The sequence below is a fragment of the Psammomys obesus genome, unplaced genomic scaffold, assembly GCF_907164565.1.
Source record: "Psammomys obesus unplaced genomic scaffold, mPsaObe1.curated_primary_1811, whole genome shotgun sequence".
Taxonomy (NCBI): Eukaryota; Metazoa; Chordata; class Mammalia; order Rodentia; family Muridae; genus Psammomys; species Psammomys obesus.
The window spans coordinates 83,620-102,621 of NW_026595992.1; the positions used below are offsets into that span (position 1 = coordinate 83,620).

General features: G+C 55.3%; 1 protein-coding gene and 1 long non-coding RNA gene across 4 annotated transcripts; one reads left to right on the forward strand and one right to left on the reverse strand.

Moving 5' to 3' along the window:
* Window positions 1-19: 19 nt before the first annotated feature.
* LOC129686648 (uncharacterized) lies at window positions 20-11,445 on the forward strand. Of its 2 annotated transcripts, none has more exons than XR_008721680.1 (3): window positions 20-1,111; window positions 3,462-3,683; window positions 11,258-11,445. It is a non-coding gene; the product is annotated as an uncharacterized LOC129686648 (long non-coding RNA). The 2 variants fall into 2 exon arrangements; XR_008721679.1 differs by lacking the exon at window positions 11,258-11,445 and adding an exon at window positions 6,890-7,733.
* A 1,708-nt stretch (window positions 11,446-13,153) lies between these two features.
* Window positions 13,154-18,800, reverse strand: Nyap1 (neuronal tyrosine phosphorylated phosphoinositide-3-kinase adaptor 1; the record flags this gene model as incomplete). 2 transcript variants are annotated; one of them, XM_055620651.1, is given in 4 exon segments in its annotated part: window positions 13,154-13,908; window positions 15,622-15,731; window positions 16,255-16,461; window positions 17,316-18,800. In XM_055620651.1, coding segments are annotated over 4 exon segments (2,054 nt in total), but the record flags the coding sequence as incomplete, so codon positions are not given.
* Window positions 18,801-19,002: the final 202 nt, after the last annotated feature.

Genomic DNA, 19,002 nt, shown 5'->3' on the forward strand with positions numbered 1-19,002 from the left:
CACACACACACACACACACACACACACACACACACACACACACACACACGAATTCCTTAGCTGGCAGACCAGGCAAGAAGGTGCGATCTGGTGGAAAGGAGAGCTAGGTGGAGTCCCGGTACGCTCTGTGCTTCTGCATTTTAAGTTAAGGGCAAGGCTGATCCAGCTGCTCAACGTGTGCAGCGGATAGCGAAGGACAGAGGAGTTATCTGTGGCAAGTACTCAGCCAAGAAATGGAAGGACCGGCTGAGGCTGGAGGACGATGTGATAGCGAAATAAAGGACAGCAGAAAAGGGGGCCACGGGGAAGCCGATGACAAGCCCGAGACGCAGCCCAGAATCTATTTTGTGACCGTTGACTGACTGTTGGTCGCACTGCGGCACACCGCGCCGTGGCCGAGAGGTCAGAGGATGACCTTCTGGAACGGACCTCTCCTTCCGTCATCTGGTCCCCGGGGACTGAACTGTCAGGCTTGGTGGCAAGCCCCTTTTCTTGCGGAGCCATCTCGAAGGCCCACAACTCAGATTCTTAAACGGGAAGTGGAGGATGCCGAGAGACCAAGAACAGCCCAGCTACAGGAGACGTCCACGGTGAGGTCAGCTTGTGTTAAAGAGCCCGGACGGAGGTCTCTACAGCTGCGCTCTCCTTCAGCTGGGTGTGGCTAGTCGCACCGTCAGCCCGGAGCTTGGGAGGAGGGGACAAGGGCATCAGGAGTTCAAAGCTAGCCTGGGCTACCTGGTGACACTGGGCGCGGTGGCACATGCGTTAGCAGCAAAGATTGGCAGAGGCAGCCTGCTCTACAGAGCACATTCCAGGTCTCATGAAACAAACAGACAAACGAAACAGAAGAAAGTAATTTATTACCACTCATTTGGCAATGGCGTGTGTGTGTGTGTGTGTGTGTGTGTGTGTGTGTGTGTGAGCAGGTGTCCTCGCACATGTGTAACCACCCGTTCATGTACCGGACAGAGGCTAGATGAGGGTGTAAGATGGGCTGCATTATCGCTCTCCAGGTTGTCCTCTTGAACAGGGCCTCTCCCTGAACCTGGATCTCAGCCAGCAACCAGCAAGCCCCAGGAGCCTCTTGTTTCCGCTCGAGCTGGAGTTACAGGTGTGTGTCCACACATGGCTTTTTATGTGGGTTAGGGTTCTAGGGAACTGACCTCAAGTCCCCATGATTGTCAAGTAAGGACTCTTAATCACTGAGCCATCTATCAGTGGCTCCCAGGCTACTCTCAAGGGCCTTTGCAATATCCTTATAGACTCCCAACATTCCTACATAGTTGAATTAAGTTGTCATTTTTCTCTTAGCTGTTAGCTTTCTTTCTAAACAAGGTATATGGGAAACAGAGGACCCAGGACTGTGCAATGAAGAACATTTTTTTCTTTTCTGGCAGCCCTCCGTAATAGAACTCTACCTTGTGCATGATAGGCAAGCACTTTCCACCACCTCACTGGGGAGTTCTAGGCAGGGGCTCTCCCACTGAGCCACACCCCAGCCCCTCACTGGGGGATTCTAGGCAGGTGTGCTCCCATTGAGTCACACCCAGCCCCTCACTGGGGGATTCTAGCAGGGGCTCTACCACTAAGACACACCCCAGCCCCTCACTGGGGGACTCTAGGCAGCTGCTCTACCACTGAGCCACACCCAGCCCCTCACTGGGGGATTCTAGGCAGGTGACCACTGAGCCACAGCCCAGCCCCTCACTGGGGGATTCTAGGCAGGGGCTCTCCCACTGAGCCACACCCAGCCCCTCACTGGGGGATTCTAGGCAGGGGCTCTACCACTGAGCCACACCCCAGCCCCTCACTGGGGGATTCTAGCAGGGGCTCTACCACTGAGCCACACCCCAGCCCCTCACTGGGGAACTCTAGGCAGCTGCTCTACCACTGAGCCACACCCAGCCCCTCACTGGGGGATTCTAGGCAGGTGACCACTGAGCCATACCCCGCCCCTCACTGGGAGATTCTAGGCAGGGGCTTTACCAGTGAGCCATACCCCAGCCCCTCACTGGGGGATTCTAGGCAGGAGCTCTACCAGTGAGCCACACCCTAGCCCCTCACTGGGGAATTCTAGGCAGGGGTTCTACCACTGAGCCACACCCCAGCCCCTCACTAGGAGATTCTAGGAAAAAGCTCCACCACTGAGCCACACCCCAGCCCCTCACTGGGGGATTCTAGCAGGGGCTCTACCACTGAGCCACACCCCAGCCCCTCACTGGGGAACTCTAGGCAGCTGCTCTACCACTGAGCCACACCCAGCCCCTCACTGGGGGATTCTAGGCAGGTGACCACTGAGCCATACCCAGGGCTTTACCAGTGAGCCATACCCCAGCCCCTCACTGGGGTATTCTAGGCAGGAGCTCTACCAGTGAGCCACACCCTAGCCCCTCACTGGGGGATTCTAGGCAGGGGCTCTACCACCGAGCCACACCCCAGCCCCTCACTGGGGAACTCTAGGCAGGGGCTCTACCACTGAGCACAAACCTAGCTCTTCTAGCATCTGAACAAAATGTCAGTTGTTTATACTGATGTCACCTTTGGTTCTGTGCTGGTTGGTGGCAGGGTCCGCTGTATCATAACAAGATCCCACCCTGCTGCACAGAAAGTGAAATTTTTCTTAAACTACTGGGACAAACTTTGTGAGTTGAAGACAGTACCCCAGGGATGTCAGGGACCCGGGAGGAGCCTCGCTGCTGCTCCATGCATCCACACATCTGCCACGGACTGCTAATGTCTAGATGATTCTACAAGGAAGACATGCCCCCCCCCCCCCCGTTTAGTTTAAATCGCTGTCATGTGGGTGTGTTTTGAAGCGGTTAAGCTGATACCCTCGTTAATCAAATGTGTATGAGGTAAGAGGGAGCTCGGTTCCTGGGTGTCCAGCCGGGGGTCACAGACCCTGTTGCTATTGGCTGGGCAGGACACGGAGGTGCTGAACCTCCATAATGACGTCAAGAGCAGATGTGCTGTTTTGGGGTGGGCCTAGGGCAAGCGGCCTTGTTCTTCTGCAGCTTAGGTAAAAGGGCAAAGCTGGAAATACTGGTGTCAGAATCACACACACACATGTGTGTGTGAATTTAAAGGATGAGTTTTTAAAGTTTGTGTATGCCATCTACCTTGGGGGTTTTGTTTTTGTTTGTTTTGTTGTGCTTTTCTTGTTTGTTTGTCTTTTATTTTTGTTTTGTTTTGTTTTGCTTTGCTTTGTTCTATTTTTCAAGACAGGGTTTCTATGTGTGGTCCTGGCTGTCCTGAAGCTCAGCTCCATACACTAGGCTGGCCCTGACCTTACAGAGACCCGCCTACCCTTGCCTCCCGAGTGCTGGGATTAAAGCCGTGGGCCACCACTACCCAGCTTTTTTTCCCCAGAGCTTAGGACTGAACCTAGAGCCCAGGCAGGCAAGTGCTGTACCACAGAGCTGAATCCTCAGCCCCTGTATCTGACCATCTTAACCTTGCAGGAAAACGTGATCATTTTAGGAAGACGTGTGAACACAGGAAAAAAGAGCTTCTGTTAACAGAGTCTTCTGTGGACCAGCAAGGTGTCTCAGTGTGGACGGTGCTCTCTGCCAAGCCTGGTGATCAGAGTTCTAGCTCTGGGACACACTAAATAAAACTGAGAGAGAGAGAGCGAGAGAGAGAGTGGCTCTTACTGGCACAGCAGACAGGCCCCAGACCCTCAGGTAACTAAGACAATGATATGCGCTTGTCACGTGAGCCTGGTGGGAGGGGAAACTGACTCTGCAGAGCGTCCTCTGACCTCACCTCTGCGTGTGTGCACCACACGGACGGGAGTGAACACAGCAGCAGCAATACTTAAAAAACAAGTGCACGTGGTCTTTACCCAGCACTCCGGAGGCAGAGGCAGGCGGATCTCCGTGGATTCAAGAGCAGCCTGGCCTACAGGGCGAGAGCAGCCTGGCCTACAGGGCGAGCTCCCCAGCAGCCAATGACACAGAGGGAGGTCCTTTCACAAAAAGAGGATAAAAAAGGCCAGGACGCGTAGGCAGAATAATGTCAAGTTTTACAACAGAAATTTAAAGACAGTTCCCGCTAAGCGTTCAGCTAATCTGATTTGGGGCTGTTTTGATGGTTTAGTTTATTTTTAACTCTGTGTGTGTGTGTGTGGGGGGTGTGCACAGGAATGCCAGTGGTCATGGAGGTCAGAGGCGTCAGGCAGTCTGGAGTTGAAGGGATGGAGGTCTGAGCGGCGCTGGAGCTGCACTCTGCAGCAGCCTATGAGCTCTGTCGATGCTCTCCAGCCCCCATGGGCGGCTTGTCTCTAACACAACGCTGCCATTCAAACCAGACACACTTTGTTGGGGGGGCTGTCCCATTCACCATAAGATGCTTAGCGGTGCCTCTGGCCTCTGCAGCTCAAGGACCGATAATATTGCCAGATGCCCCTGGCGAGGTGGGGAGCGGGCAAGATGAGTTATACTGTAAATAGCTACCGAAGAGCGCAATTGTGGCCGCTCCAATCAAGACAGCGTGTGCCCACTGGGCGGGGTATACCTAGCTCTCTGGCCGTCTTCCGTCACCCTCCTCATCCTCTGAGGGGCAGCCGCTGCAGTGGGCCGTCCCCACCGAGCCCCATTTGAGGACTTCTGGCCCCTGCTGTGAGTAGCAGAGGCTAGCTTCCCTGCTGCTCTCCCGTGGCCACCTCTCCTAACTCCAGAGCGCCAGAGATGGCTCAGGGGCCGAGGGCGCTTGTGTCTTACAGGGGACCTGAGTCAGTTCCCAGCACCCCAGCCCTCAGGAGGCAGAGGCAGGCTGATCTCTGAGAGTCTGAGGCCAGCCTACTCTACACGGCAAGCTTCAAGTCAGGCTGTGCTGTACAGTTATTTTAAAACCTGGGCAGGGACTAGAGAGATATCTCAGTGGCTTAGAGCCCTGGCTCCTTCCCAAAGGATTCGAATTCGATTCCCAGGACCCACAAAACAGCTAACAAGCTCTGTCCCCCCAGTTTGAGGGGATCTATGCCCTCTCTGGCCTCCATGGGCACTAAGCACACGAGTGCTACACAGATGCACAAAACACCCAAACACAGAAAATACAGTTTTTGAAAAGTTAAATTAACAAAGAGAAGCTGGGGGCTGGAGTGATGGCTCAGAGGTTAAGAACGCTCACTGTTCTTCCATAGGTCCTGAGTTCAATTCCTAGCAATCACATGGTGGCTCACAACCACCTATAGTAAGATCTCGTGTGCAGGCAGAATGTTGTATAAATAATAAATGAATCTTAAAAAAACAAACAAACAAACAAAAAAAACAAAACAAAGAGAAGCTGTGCTGGTCTGACAGTAGGCGAGGCCACTGACGCTTCTTCATCAGAAGACTTCTTGGGAGGCAAAAATCAGAGACATTGCTGTGTCTCTTTCAGCTACGGCGGCAGGCTGGGTGGGAAGCTCATGGACAGGCAAAGGAGCGTGCCCAGAGCATCAGGGGCTAAGCTGTCATGCACTCCGGGTGTTTTCTAGCTTGGGGTCCTCTCTGCCTCCAAGTAAACTGTAAGACGATCCGGGAGCGAAGCTGAACCTTCGCTCAGGGGTTGCGAAGGCTGGCCGCCCTTCTGAAGGACCTGGGTTCGTGCCCGTGTTCAGTGCTTTCTAATTGCCTGAAATTCCAGCTCCGGGGGATGCCGCACCCCATTCTCTCATCCGTGCACGCACACAGAGCACACACACATGCACATCACTAAATCCTAAAGGTGAAAAAGCACGGCTGCATCCAGAGCTCTGCTGACTCACTTAGCTACAAGGTATGGTGTGCACATCTGCAATCCCAGCCCAGGGGAGGCGAAGGCAGGAGCACCACCAAGGTAGGCCTCGGCCGCGCAGCAGGTTGGAGGCCGGTCTGGACCACCGAAGACCTTAATCTCAAACAAAATACACCCCACCCAGGGAGGGAGGTGTAAGAAAAGGAAGCTGGGTCCGGTGGCTCACACCTGTCATTCCAGTACTTGGCTGAAGGAGGAGGGTCATGAGTTCAAGACCATCCTTGGCTACTTAGTGAGTTGGAAGTCAGTCTGGGATATGTGAGAATCTGTCTCAAAAAAAAAAAAAAAACCCAAACAAACAAACCAACAACAACAAAAACAGTGAGAGAAGATGGTTGGTTTTTCCTCCAGATTTCTGCTCACCCAGCCCGACTTTAAAATGCAGAGAAGGGGGAAGAGGGAGTGTTTTCCATTATCTTTTTACTGTTCTGTCTCTGAGGAGATCGACCATGGCAGTTTATGATCCAAATGCAAAGGTATCTTTGAAGTGACTCGGTGAGCCAGGTGAATTCAGATAGGAGGGGGCCGTGAAATAAATAATGCATAGATTTAAAACTTTCCCTCCGAGTCCAACTCTTCCAGGCTCCCCCTCCTGCCCGAAGTTTCTGGACTGCGTACACATCCCGTCCCACCCACCCCTGAGCTCTAAGGAAGGAATGCCAAGCAGCATCAGGAAGAGTCACCCTCTGGTCAGCGGAAAGTTTTCAGGACGGTGGCAATGCCATCTCTGGAACTTCCGACCTGTGGCTTCTGGCTGCCAGCCAGTTTTGGTAAGCAGAGATTGCCCTAGGGTGGGGACAGGGAAGAAATGTGGGCCGTTGGGCCCAGACAACACGCTCTACACCCTCACAGAGGTGAAGGGGACCTGGAGCCGGGCTCCCAGCTCGCTACGTAGCCAAGGATGGTTTTGAACTCACGACCCTCTCCTTCAGCCTCCAAGTCCTGGAATGGCAGGTGTGAGCCATCTTACCCAGCTCGCTCTGCTGGCGCATGCACAGAAGACACCAAAGCCTGAACAGGAAGTGCTGGGGTCTTCTAGCTCCCACTTCCTGGGAGCTGTGAGGTGTTTGAGGAAGCAACCAAGCTCTGGCAGGAATTCCATGTTTTCCAGGGCAAGCTGGCCAATCTATTGTGCAAGCCGGGACACTGCCGACAACCAGGGAGGTGGCTCATTCCTGTAACCCTGGCCTCAGGGAGGTGGAGGCAGGAGGATCTGAGGCCCACGGTCCTCCTCGATGCACCGAGTGCTCAGCTCAGCTACTAGAGACTCCGTCCTAAAGGCAAACAGGCCCAAAGCTGTCACTCAGGTGTGCGGCCCTTGCCACTTCGGCTGACGGCCTCAGAAAGTAGTGACTGCCATCAGGTGTTCTCTGCCCTCCTGCACCCCGCCCCCGCCAAGAGTAAATACAGAACAGCACGGTCCCAAGTACGGAGGGGCTAGAGAGATGGCTCGCTGCAGAAAGTATTTGCTGCGAAGTGTGAGCTTCAAATGCGTGGAAATATTGCTAAAAATTCCTTCCCTGGGAGAGATGTAAGCATGTACCCTTGCCCCTGGGGTCCCAGTAAGTGAAGGAAATGCGATTCCACCAAGGCTCACTCAGGGGAGCCGTCAGCGGATCAGGCTTATTACAGAGCCACTGGGGCTGTGGGCAAGAGTGTGGTGACCTCAAAGCGGGCACCCTGAGCTCGCTGCAGCAACACACGCCTGTGGTCCCAGCACTCGGAGCAGAGGCCGGTGGATCTCCGAGATCCAGGCCAGGGAGGCTCAGGACATCAAGGCTACACAGAAAAAGCCTGACTCACAAAATTTGTAGGGCTGGCAAAGGGCTCAACAGCGAAAGGCGCTCCCTAAGCCTCGAAACCTGAATTTGATCCCTGGAAACCCTGAAAGGAGGAGAGCTGAGGGCCGACTCTGAAAAGCTTCCCTCTGACCTCCACACCTGGCACTCAAGGCCCTCCCCGCCACAACACCAACAAATAAATACACGAAGAATGACCTAATTTTGTTTTCGCTGTAAATACACATGTGCAGAGAGTTTTCTGCAGTAAACCGTACCTTGTGGGTGGTGGGAATAGATCGTTTTAGTTCTGCTTTTTCAGCGCCTGGGGCTTTTCTACTGAACACATACACGGCTTCTGTAAAAATGAAAGATGATAGGGACTGGAGAGATGGCAGTTAGGAGCACTGTCTGCTCTTCCAGAGGTCCTGAGTTCAATTCCCAGCAGCCACATGGGGGCTCACAACCATCTATAGTGAGATCTGGTGCCCTCTTCTGTCGTTCAGGCACACATTCGAATAGAGTTCTCACATGTATAAATAAATAAACCTTAAAAGACAAAACAGAACAAAACAAAGATAGTGGCTTCTCGTCAGACACCGAGTGAGGGGCTCCACTGTGCTTAAGCAGAGCGTGAGCCCTGGGTTCAGCGCCCAGCATGGCATGGTGGCTTAGGCTTGTACTCTCAGGACTCAGAAGAGGAAGGCAGGAGGATCAGGTGTTCAAAGTCATCCTTGGCTACCCAGCCATTTCGAGTCCAGCCTGGGCTACATCAGACAGTGGAAAAAAAAAAAAAAAAAGAAATTCCCTAAGGTTGTCTGGCACAGGAGGGAGGGACTTCTTCGACTCTATCTCCAACCCACATTTTTTTTTCCCCAAAGGAGGGAAAATTTTTTGACTCGTCATACTGACTGACTTAAAATAAACACTTGCGAAAACTGTGGAAAATTTCAGACAGACTCATTTGCTGACAAACGCTTTCAGTGAACACTCCTGTGCCCATGTCCATCCTCCCTGGATCACTCCCGGGTGCCCTGGGCATCCTCCTCTTCCCATTTTATTTTGAAGCAAATGCCAAGCCTCATGCAAGTCATTTTGCTCACACTTCGGCACCCCTGTAGGACGGTAGGATTCTTAGGGACACACAGCTACGACAAGCTGTCATGCACCAAAAGCAACAAAGTCGCTAAATGCCATCAAACACCCAAACCACTGGGCTGTCCAAGCTATCTCAGGAATGCAATATGTGGACTTTTTTTCTCCTTTGGTCTTCGGGAAATAGTTTATTAAAGGTCTCTACAGAGCAATAGCTAGCCTCCAGATGCATCTGCAGGACCCTATTTAAAAATAGGGAACACAGCTGGGCGGTGGTGGCACTCGCCTTTAATCCCAGCACCCTGTGAGGCAGAGGCAGGAGAAGCTCTGTGAGTTGGAGGCCAGCCTGGTCTACGAAGTGAGTTCCAGGACAGCCAAGGGTACACAGAGAAATCCTGTCTTGAAAAACTAAAGGAAGAAAAAAAAAAGTATGCACATTAAACACGCACATGTAGCTTAAAACACTTTAGATTTGGTCTTTTCATTGTCTTCGTATTTGTCTTCGTATCTTGTTCTCTTTTACGTATTTTTAACTTATGGAGACACTGTCACCGTGGGTAGCTCAAGCTATCCTAGAACTCACTACGCAAAGCAAGCACCAACTCACAGCATCCTCCCTTCTCAGCCTCCGAGCGCTGGGATTACAGACACGAGCCTTAACCCCCAGCTCTGAGTTAAGTGTGTGTGTCTGTGTGTGCTTGCACACAGTGTGTGTGGGTGGGTGCAAAAGCACCTAGAGGCCAGAGGTCGCCCGAGGGCCGCCCTCGGGGCCACTCACCTTGCCTCAGAGCTAGTCTCTTCACGGCTCAGAGCCACCAGCTCACACAAGCTGGTTGGCCGGCAGGGAGCCCTGGAGTTCTGTCTTCATCTCCTCTGGGCTGAGACCAGAAGTGTGAGCCACCACACTAGAGCCTTTTACTGTGGCCTCTAGGGGTCAAACTCCGTGTTTTGTCTGTTTGACTTTTGACACAGGGTTTCTCTGTGTAGCTCTGGCTGTCCTGGACTCATTATGTAGACCAGGCTGGCCTCAACTTCACAGAGATCCACCTGCCTCTGCCTCCCGGGTGCTGGGATTAAAGGCGTGAGCCACCATTGCCCAGTATTTTAAAATTTTATTTTATGTGTGAGTGTTCATTTGCTATATGGTGCTCCTTTGCATGTGTGGATGTGTGCCATGACCCAGAGGAAGCCAGAAAAAGAATACCAGACCTCCTGGAACTGGAGTTACAGTTTGCTTTGGAGTCAGGGTGCTGGGAATTGAACCCTGGCCCTCTGAAAGAGCAGCCAGTGCTCTCAACCACCTGAGCCATCTCGCCATGCCCCTCCCCCATTAATTTTTAAAATGGTTACGGCCCTTTTCTTCTCAGACTTCAAGAGTCACAGTTAAGTATTTGGTATATTTCCTTCAGAGCCTGTCCTTTGTCAAGATTTACAAATAAAGCTTTCTAGCCTGTTTCTTTCTGCATGCCTACAGGTTGCTTCATTCCCTTCACCACTGTTGGGAGCGGTGTTCAGAATATTTATGTCTTCTGCAGTCTATCTAGCAGCTTCCATTGCTCAGTCAGCGCCCCCCTGATGAGCTTGGGGGCTCTTTTCCTCGTTACTTCAAACGATGCTGCAATCAGCGCCCTCATGCATAGTACGTCATAGAATCGTTTCCGTAGGACAAACTCATTGAGATGGGGAGAGCTACAGCCTGACTTACCCCTCCCAGCTGGTTATTTGTTTTGAAGCAGTGTCTTGTGTAGCCCAGGCTAGCCTGAAGCTAGGTCTGTAGCAGCTGATGACAGCAGATTCTGATCCTCCTGCCTCTACCTCCTGAGGGCTGGGATCATAAAGACCCTGCAAGAACCAGCCGCTCCCTTCCAAACTGCTTTCTAACAGCCCTAAGTGCCAGACGCTAGGGTCTCTCTGGGCTCCTTATTATGATGAGTTATTTGATATTTGAGTTCTGTCCTAGGGCCAGAATGTTCTGATTTTATGTTGTAGCGTTCAGGAAGGCAGGTCACCCTGTTATTCTGCCTCAGAATGTTCTGGTTTCCCCATTATTCTGGAAGAACTTTCAAATTTTATCAAGTTTCCCAAGTAATTCCCTTGGGGCTATGGTAAATTCATTTGAAAACTGCCGGGGTTTTTTATTTTGTTTTTTTTCCGTACAGTTTCTCTGTGTAGCCGTGGCTGTCCTGGACCTGCTTTGTAGACCAGGCTGGCCTTGAACTCACAATGATCTGCCTCCCTGAGTGCTGGGGTCACAGGCGTGCGCCACCAGGCCTGGCTCAAAACTGCCATGTTTTTTATTAAGCTGTTTACAGACAAGTTAAATCTTACCTTTTAACTTAAAAAATATTTTCTCTCTGTGCGTGCGTGTGCATTCATAACACAGTATTCTTGTCAAGCTCAGAGAACGACTCTGTAGAGTCTGTTTTCTCCGTCTGCCTTTTTGTGGGTTCTGGGAATCGAACTTAGCGCATTAGACTTGGCAGCAAGCACCTTTACCCCTGAGCCATCACAGCGGGTCTGTTTGCTTCATTTATTGGATTGAAGTTTCACATTTACTTACTTTATTTGTAAATGTATGTTTGCCTGCTTTGTCCCGTGCACACAAGGTCAAAAGAGGATGTCCCGTGCCTGGAGGTGGAGTGACAGGTGCTTGGAAACCGGTGAACCATGACGGTGCTAGGAGCCGAACCCCGACTCGTCAAGCAAGCGCTGTCTGCCGAGTCGGCTCTCCAGCCTGGCTCTGTTTGAGCGGGGCTTTGCTCTCTAGATTTCCTTTTTAAAATGACTTTGTAGGCTGTTGGTTTTATTATTGATCTGATATGGCTCTAAATGTTTGTTATTAAAGTTGTTCCCAGACATATAATTATTTATGTATTTTTTTGACACAGGTCTCAAACTCACCACGTGCTCACCCAGGGCTCTGACTTCATCAGGTGCCTTCTACCACCTGAACTACAGTCCCATATCATGAGTTGTTTGTTTTTGAGGCAGGGTGTCTCTGTGTAGCCCGGGCTGTCCTGGACCAGGTTGGCCTCGAACTCTGGCTCCCAAGGGCTGGGGTTACAGATGTGTGTCACCACCACGTGGCCCATATTATTCCATTTTTGATGCTGTTATTAATGCACTGTTTACTTTCACTTGGGCTTTTTCTTTACTCCTCTGTGCCCGTATGAGCATACCATAATGCATGTGCGGACTCGTGTAGACCTGGGGGGTAGTTCTGTCCTGGGGATGGGAATCAGGCGCTCAGTCTTGGCAGCAAGGACCTCTACCTGCTGAGCCATCTCTCCAGCCTTCCCCGTTTCTTCTCAGCGGGGTCTCACATAGCCTGGGCTGGCTCTGAACCGATAACCCTGCCTTGACCTCCTCGGGCTGATTACAGGAGCGCAGCCCCCTAGCGAGCTTCTGTTCATTTTTCTAACAGGGCATAAACATGTCTACTGCTTGGTGCAGGGGCAGATTGCTGCCTTCGTTTTTGGAGATGGGATCTCAGTGGCTAGCTCGGGCTGGCCATGAGCTTTGGAGCTTCCTCCCTCTGCCTCCCAAAGCTGGCATCGCAGGGCTGTGCCCACCGTTCACCAACTCAGCCCTCTCTCAGGCTGTGATTCCTTTCTTTACTCTTTCTTCCCTCTGTGTAGCCCTGGCTGTCCTGAACCTCACTCTAAACCACAAGGCCAGGGTTAAAGGCCTGTGCCCCTCCACCACTGTTAATTTATTTCTAACTGTTGTTTTCTTTTTATTTTTGTTTTTCAAGACAGTGTTTCTCTGTGTAGCCCCGGCTGGCCTTGAGCTCACAGAGATCCCCCTGCCTCTGCCTCCCTGAGTGCCAGGATCACAGGTGTGCGCCACTGCGCCCGACTAATTGGTGTTTTCAATCTAAAAACCTGTACAGCACTGTCATTTTGTAAAATAATGTATATAATGCCTCACCATTATTTGTTTATTATTGGTGGCACAAGTGATTGAACCTTCAGGCTTGCACAAACTTAGGCGGCCCCTCCCTGGGAGCCCTGGGCCTCCGGGCCTGTCCTGGGAGAGTCTCCCGGCCTTCCCGCCCGCTTGGACGACCAGCAGCCCTGTTTCCTCTGTCTACCGCGGCCACGCGTGTCTACCGCAGACCTCCGGGTCTGAACACCCCGCAGGGCCAGCGTACTGCTCAGGAGAGGTCGGAGCTGGGCCGGCTCAGCTGCCCCGCGAGGGCCGAGCAGTGCAGAGCAGCCTTCACGCCTGCACCCCGGGCGGAGACAGGCGGGCAGGCCCCGAGCTCCGCACTCGTGTGCACACACACGGCTGCGCGCACACACACACACACACACACACACACACACACACACACACACACACAGACACGTAAGCGGTGGACAGCATGACGCGATTCCCACTTACCTGAGACTGCTCTCTGCGACAGGCCGTGGGGGCTCCCACCCACCCAGGGCATTGTGGGAAAAGGAGCAAGTGTAAGACAGAGCACACCCGGGGGAAGAGAGGAAGCCAGCTCTAGGATCATGAGTCTTTTAATATATTGTTCTGAAAAGAAAGGAATTTAAAAAAAGTTCCTGACAGCTCTTCTTTAAATTATTTCCATAAATACCCCGCTCCCCGCCGCCCGCTCGCTCCCCTCTCCCGGCACCCACCCGTCCCTGGCTAGACCCTCACCCCAGAACTAAAGGACACGCTGTTTTACAGCAGACCACACTGCTCCCGGATTCGGTCGCTGCCGGGCCGCTCAGCAGGGCCCAGGCGTGCCCTCCGGGCCGAAATAAATACCAAAATAAAAACCCTGCCCCGCTCCCCTGGCTCAGTGAGCGCTGCCTTCCTTCCCCGCGGCTCCCGCCGACCGCGCGCCCCACCCGGCTCCGCCAAACCCGTCCCTCCACCCCGGCCCTCGCTGCGGGGCCCGCGCGCTCGAGTGGACCCTCCGCCGCCGCGGGCCTCGCGCGGACCCTCTCCAGCCCCTGCTCCTCGGCCGCCCGGGCCGCCCCGTCCGGGTGCCCCCGCCGCGTCCTCAGATGGCCGTGTCCCACAGCACCGTGTGCTGCCGGCGGCAGGGCGGGGTGCCGGACTTGCGGGGCTCGGGGCCCCGCCGCCAGCTGGGCAGGATGGGCATGCTCTCTTGCTTGCAGAGCCCGCGGTCGGGCCGGTGGCGCGCCTTGATCTCCTTGCACACGCAGCGTTTCCGCTCGATCACCTCCAAGAGCTTGCCGTCGCGCTCCCGGGCCGGCTGGGGCGGGAGGGGTAGAGGCAGCGCGGGGTGGGTCTGCGCCGGGAACCCCAGAGAGAGAGAAACGCGGGACACCGAGGGTCAGGGCCTGGGGCCAAACCCACCAGCCCCCGCCAGGCCCTGCGTCCGGGCGAGGGGGCAGGTTTCCAGCCTGGGCACCCTTTCCCCACGATGAGTCGGGGCTTTGCCTGGCCCTGAGGAAGGAGCCCTTCGAAAACCCGTCCTCCAACAAAACAAAAGGACAGGAATGCGGGCCGCAGGCCTACGGGGAGGAGCTGGGAGAGAGACTGTTGGGCAGGGGTGAAGAACGTAAACAAAACGCATAGTAAACCTGTGAAACTATCAGAGAACACATTCAACTTAAAAAAGATCTTCTGGTGCTAGGAATGTTAATAGGGTGCCTGCCCAAACGCCCAGCACCTCCCAGCCCAGGCCTTGAAGCCCCTTCGTAAATCCCAGCATTCTGGGAGTCAGAAGTAGATCAGAAGCCTGATCTACAGCTTGGGAGGCAGAGGCAAGGGGGTCTCTGAGCTCTAGGCCAGCCTGGTCTACAGACGGCGTTCTACAGCAGGGTTTGTTCCGAAACCCCCTTCCAAAACTCGAAAAGAAACACCAGAACGGAGCAACCAATCGAAGCAACAAAAGAGAGACTAAACTAGAACCTAGTCTTTCCAGACCAGGCACGTGGGTTTTCAAATCTGTCCCGGCAGGGGCTCTTTTTCCAAACTGCTAAAGCTGCCCTGGAGACAAGCCACTCTCCAGACTTGCCAGGACCCTGCTTCTGTAAGCTCAGAGCCAAGCCAGAGACCCTCGCTGTCCTGCTGGCCTTCCATCCCTGTTGCCCAAAGGCCGTGCAGGCAGCAATGGTTAGTCCCCAGCCTGACTTTCTCTCTTTCCTTTATTTTTCTGTTCATCTTCCTTCCCTATTTATTTACTAAGACTTTTAGAAAAGCATTCGAGTGTGGGCGATGGCACATGCACAGCTCAGGGAGGTCGGAAGACGGCTTTAGAGGGTCCCTCCTCCCCTCCCACTACGTGGGTTCTGAAGATCAAACTCTGGCTGCCCGGCTTGGGGCAAGCGCCTTTACCCACTCAGCCACTTCATGGTCCGCTTGCCTTTTAAGACTTCCCATTTATTTGTGCACGTGTCTAAGTGAGTATGTGTGTGCGTGCGTGTGGACTTGGAGGCCAAAAGAGGACGTCTGAATCCCTGGAGCTGGAGTTACAGGCAGTTGTGAACTGCCCAGCGTGGGTGCTGGGAATTGAACCTGGTTCTCTGCACAGAACAAGCTCTAAACTGTTCAGCGAGCTCTCCAGCACCCTTTCTTTTCTTGAGATAGGCTGGCCTGGAACTCAGTATTTAGTGCAGGGAGGAGGACCTTGAACTTCCAATCCTCCTGCCTCCACCTCCCAAGTAGGCATTACAGGTGTGTGCCCTGACCCCTATTAATTAATTTTTTTTTTTTTTTTTTTTTTTTGAGACAGGGTTTTTCTGGGTAGCCTTGGCTTTGTAGACCAGGCTGGCCTTGGACTCTCAGAGATCTGCCTGCCTCTGCCTCTGCTGGGATCACAGTCGTGTGCCTCCAAGCTGGCCTCCAACTCTGCATGTCTGGATGAATTCTTTTTCACCCCTACCTCCCCGGATCACTGAGTTCCAGGGGCCGAGCCAGCCTGTCTGTCTCTTCTTTCCATGCCCAAGCCTTCTTTTCTACCCGCTCCTTCAAAGAGAAAACAAACACTGGATCTCACCTGGCTCAGGGCGTCCCTGGGCTGGCTGCAAGGCCGAGGGGTATGGAGCGCAGCCTGACGGACTCCAGAGGTGGAGGCAGAGCGGCCCAGGCGGTACCCGCCTGTGAAATCTAGGCCCAAAAACCAGAGATGAAAAGAAAGACCACAGCTGTCCTCCCTCACCTCCTTAAGGAGGTTGAAGGCTAACCAGTCTCCTGCTTCATCAAAAGAAGGGAGATGGAGGTACAGTGTTCTAAGCTGGGGTGTGGCTCAGTGGTAGAGCCCCTGCCTAGAATCCCCCAGTGAGGGGCTGGGGTGTGGCTCAGTGGTAGAGCCTCTGCCTAGAATCCCCCAGTGAGGGGCTGGGGTGTGGCTCAGTGGTAGAGCCCCTGCCTAGAATCCCCCAGTGAGGGGCTGGGGTGTGGCTCAGTGGTCACCTGCCTAGAATCCCCCAGTGAGGGGCTGGGGTGTGGCTCAGTGGTAGAGCACCTTGCTTTACATGTGGGAACTTCTGGGTTCCACTCAAAGTGCAAGAAATATTTTTCAAAGGTAGACATGGAGTTGGCAGTAGTCAGGCAGGGTAGTCCAGGGTGGACCCTGTCCAATTCCTGACCCACCCATCTCTGTGTATGGAATATGAGGGCAAGGTGTCACCTCCATTCCGGTGGCAGGCCGGGAAAGTCTGGCAAGGGACCGGCAGCGCTGTGCGGCTCCCTCCTCGATCATGGTGGATCCTGGCCAGCAGACCCTCTGCCCCCTGGCTTCTCACAGGAATCCCTGATGCCACAGGGACCCTGTCCTCATGCTCTGCTTTGCCTGGACCTTCCGTACTGCCATTCCAGGCCCGGGCACCATCCTCTTCTGCTGGGATAACAAAAAGAGCTGAGTGTCTGCAGGCGGGAGGCGCCTTTCTACCCAGCAAACGCATACAATGCAGCACGGAGGCCCTTCCTGAAAATCACAACAGGGATGGGAACGGCTCTGCCTCTCGTGCCCCCAGACACACACACACACACACACACACACACACCAGGAGCAGCCCTGCCACCTTCTCTCTGCCCATCGTTCCCATCCCTGGGGCTCGGAGCCTGCTCAGTCCAGAAGACCCTTCAGAGGCTTTCTCCACCCTGGCTCTCCAGGTGCAGATAGGGTTAGAATGAGCACCCTGGAAACAGGGGGCGGGGGGGGGGGTGCTGCCTCTCAGTAGGGAGAGAATCCCAAATCCTGAACCCAGAAAGGGGTGGGGGCCTGTGGAGTGTATGGAGTGGGGGAAGGGCAGTATGTGAACTAAGCCCATCTCTGAGAGCAGGCCTGGCAGAGCATTGTGTTGCCTGGCAACGGCAGGGGCCTCCCTCTCCTCTCCTGTCTGGATGGGTTGCCATGGTAATGGCTGGGAGGCAGCTGTGTTTAGCTCCTAGTGTGCACACACTCACAAACACACACCCTTGCAGCCCAAGGAAGGGAGGGGCAGAGGGTGGAGCAGGATGAGGCCGGATTCTACCCCAGGCCCTATCCCAGACCGTCCTACCTTTTCCAGGACCCATTCAGAGACATCTCCCTCCCTCCCTCCCTCCCTCCATTCTGCTCCCCATCCCCACCTTTCTGATCCCTCAAAAACTTCTCGGGTCAGGACAATAGGTCTGCAGGTTCTACACGGCCCTTCAACATTTAGCCCCGGCCGTCAGCGATACCCCCAGTCCCAGCTCCTCACTCACTGTCCGGTTCCTTTGCTTTCCTCCCTCCATACAGGACTTTTCTCTGCAGGGCCCAGCCTGCCCCAAAGGCGGCGCCCATCTCTTCTTCCTCTTCCGGCGTCCCCGAGCTGGCGATGACCTGGGCGCAGGAGATGCTGGCAAAGGCGCCCCCGTCAGTCCCTTGCTCTTGCAGCTGGATCTTGACCATGGGGGACGGCGCCCCCACTCCGCAGCCCTTGTGGAGCACCCCCCCAGCCTTGAGACTGTCATAGGCGGGGGGTCTCCTGAGCCCAGCTGCCGTGGCTGGGTAGGTCCAGAGGGGGGCCAGGGGGCCTGCGGCGGGATCCGGAAGGCCGTGCGGGGAGGCCAGGCAGCTGCGGTGGTGGAGGACGCCGGCGGCCGAACCCACGGCCGCCCCGTGGGGGCTGGCCTTCCCCGGGACAGGGGGCCTCGAACTGGCGCACAGCATCCCGTGAAGAACCGAGATCTCCTCCGTCTTCGGCTCCCCGACCCCCAGGGGCGGCCCGGCCGGCAGGACCGAGTGCGTGGTCACCTTGACCGCAGAATACACCATCGTGTACGACACGGCCTTGTCCTTGGGCGGGCCGGGGAGCAAGGCAGCTGAGGCGGGGTGGGCTGCCGGCACCCCCGCGGCCTTGGGGCAGATCATGCTGTGAGAGTTGGGGAGCTCCCGCTCCCCGCGGGGCTGGCCGGAGCCCGGGGGTGGCAGCGGCGTGGAGTGGCTCCGGGCCCGGCCCGACGGGCCGAGCAGCAGCAGGTTGGCAGCCGGAGGCGGCAGGGGAGGCGTCTCCCGCTCTCGTGCAGGCACTTGGGGAGCTGGGGTGGGGGCGGCCGGCTCCTTGGGGTGGCAGAGGACCGGCAGCCTGGAGCCCCCCTCGCCGGGGGCGCGCGAAGCGGACTTGGCCGGAGGGAAGGCCAGGAGAGGAGGCCGGTGCTGGAGGAGGTTGGGGAAGGGCGGGGGGATGTCGCACGGGGTGGCCTTGGTGGGCATCCCGTCCCTCCGGCCGGGGAGGGCCGAAGCGGGGCGGCGGTGGGGGAGGGCGTGCAGCTGCTGTGGCGGGGCCACCAGCGGGGGCGGCCCGCCGGCCCGGCCCTCCCCGGCCTCTTCGGGCAAGGGGTACTTCATCTCCTCGTAGATGGCCTCGCTGTCCTCAGAGTCCGAATCGGCACCGGCTGGAGGCGTTGGGCCTCCACCGCCAAGAGGGGGGCCCGCCAGGCCGCCTCCACCCCGGCCTCCGCCGCGAAAGACATCCCCCACCATCTCGATGTACACCGGCTCCTCTTCCTGGGCGCCCGCATCCGGGTCCCCTGCGATTCGAGAAGCCCGGCTGAGGCGCTGCGGCGGCAGGTTCCCCCGAGGAGACGGCGCTGGGCCGCAGGACTCATCGAAAGACACCGACAGCTGGGTGTTGGGGCTGCGCCGGGGTTTTTGTGGTGGGACCTTCCGGCTAGACTCTCGGCACTCAGGGGTTGGCTTCTGGGCGCCTAAGTAGCGTGGGAAGGGAAAAATGGAGCTTATTCAATGCAGTGCATCTACCATGCCAAGCAGGTGCCCTACCACTGAGCCACACTCCAGCCCCTCACTGGGGGACTCTAGGCAGGTGACCACTGAGCCACACCCCAGCCCCTCACTGGGGGATTCTAGGCAGGGGCTCTACCACTGAGCCACACCCCAGCCCCTCACTGG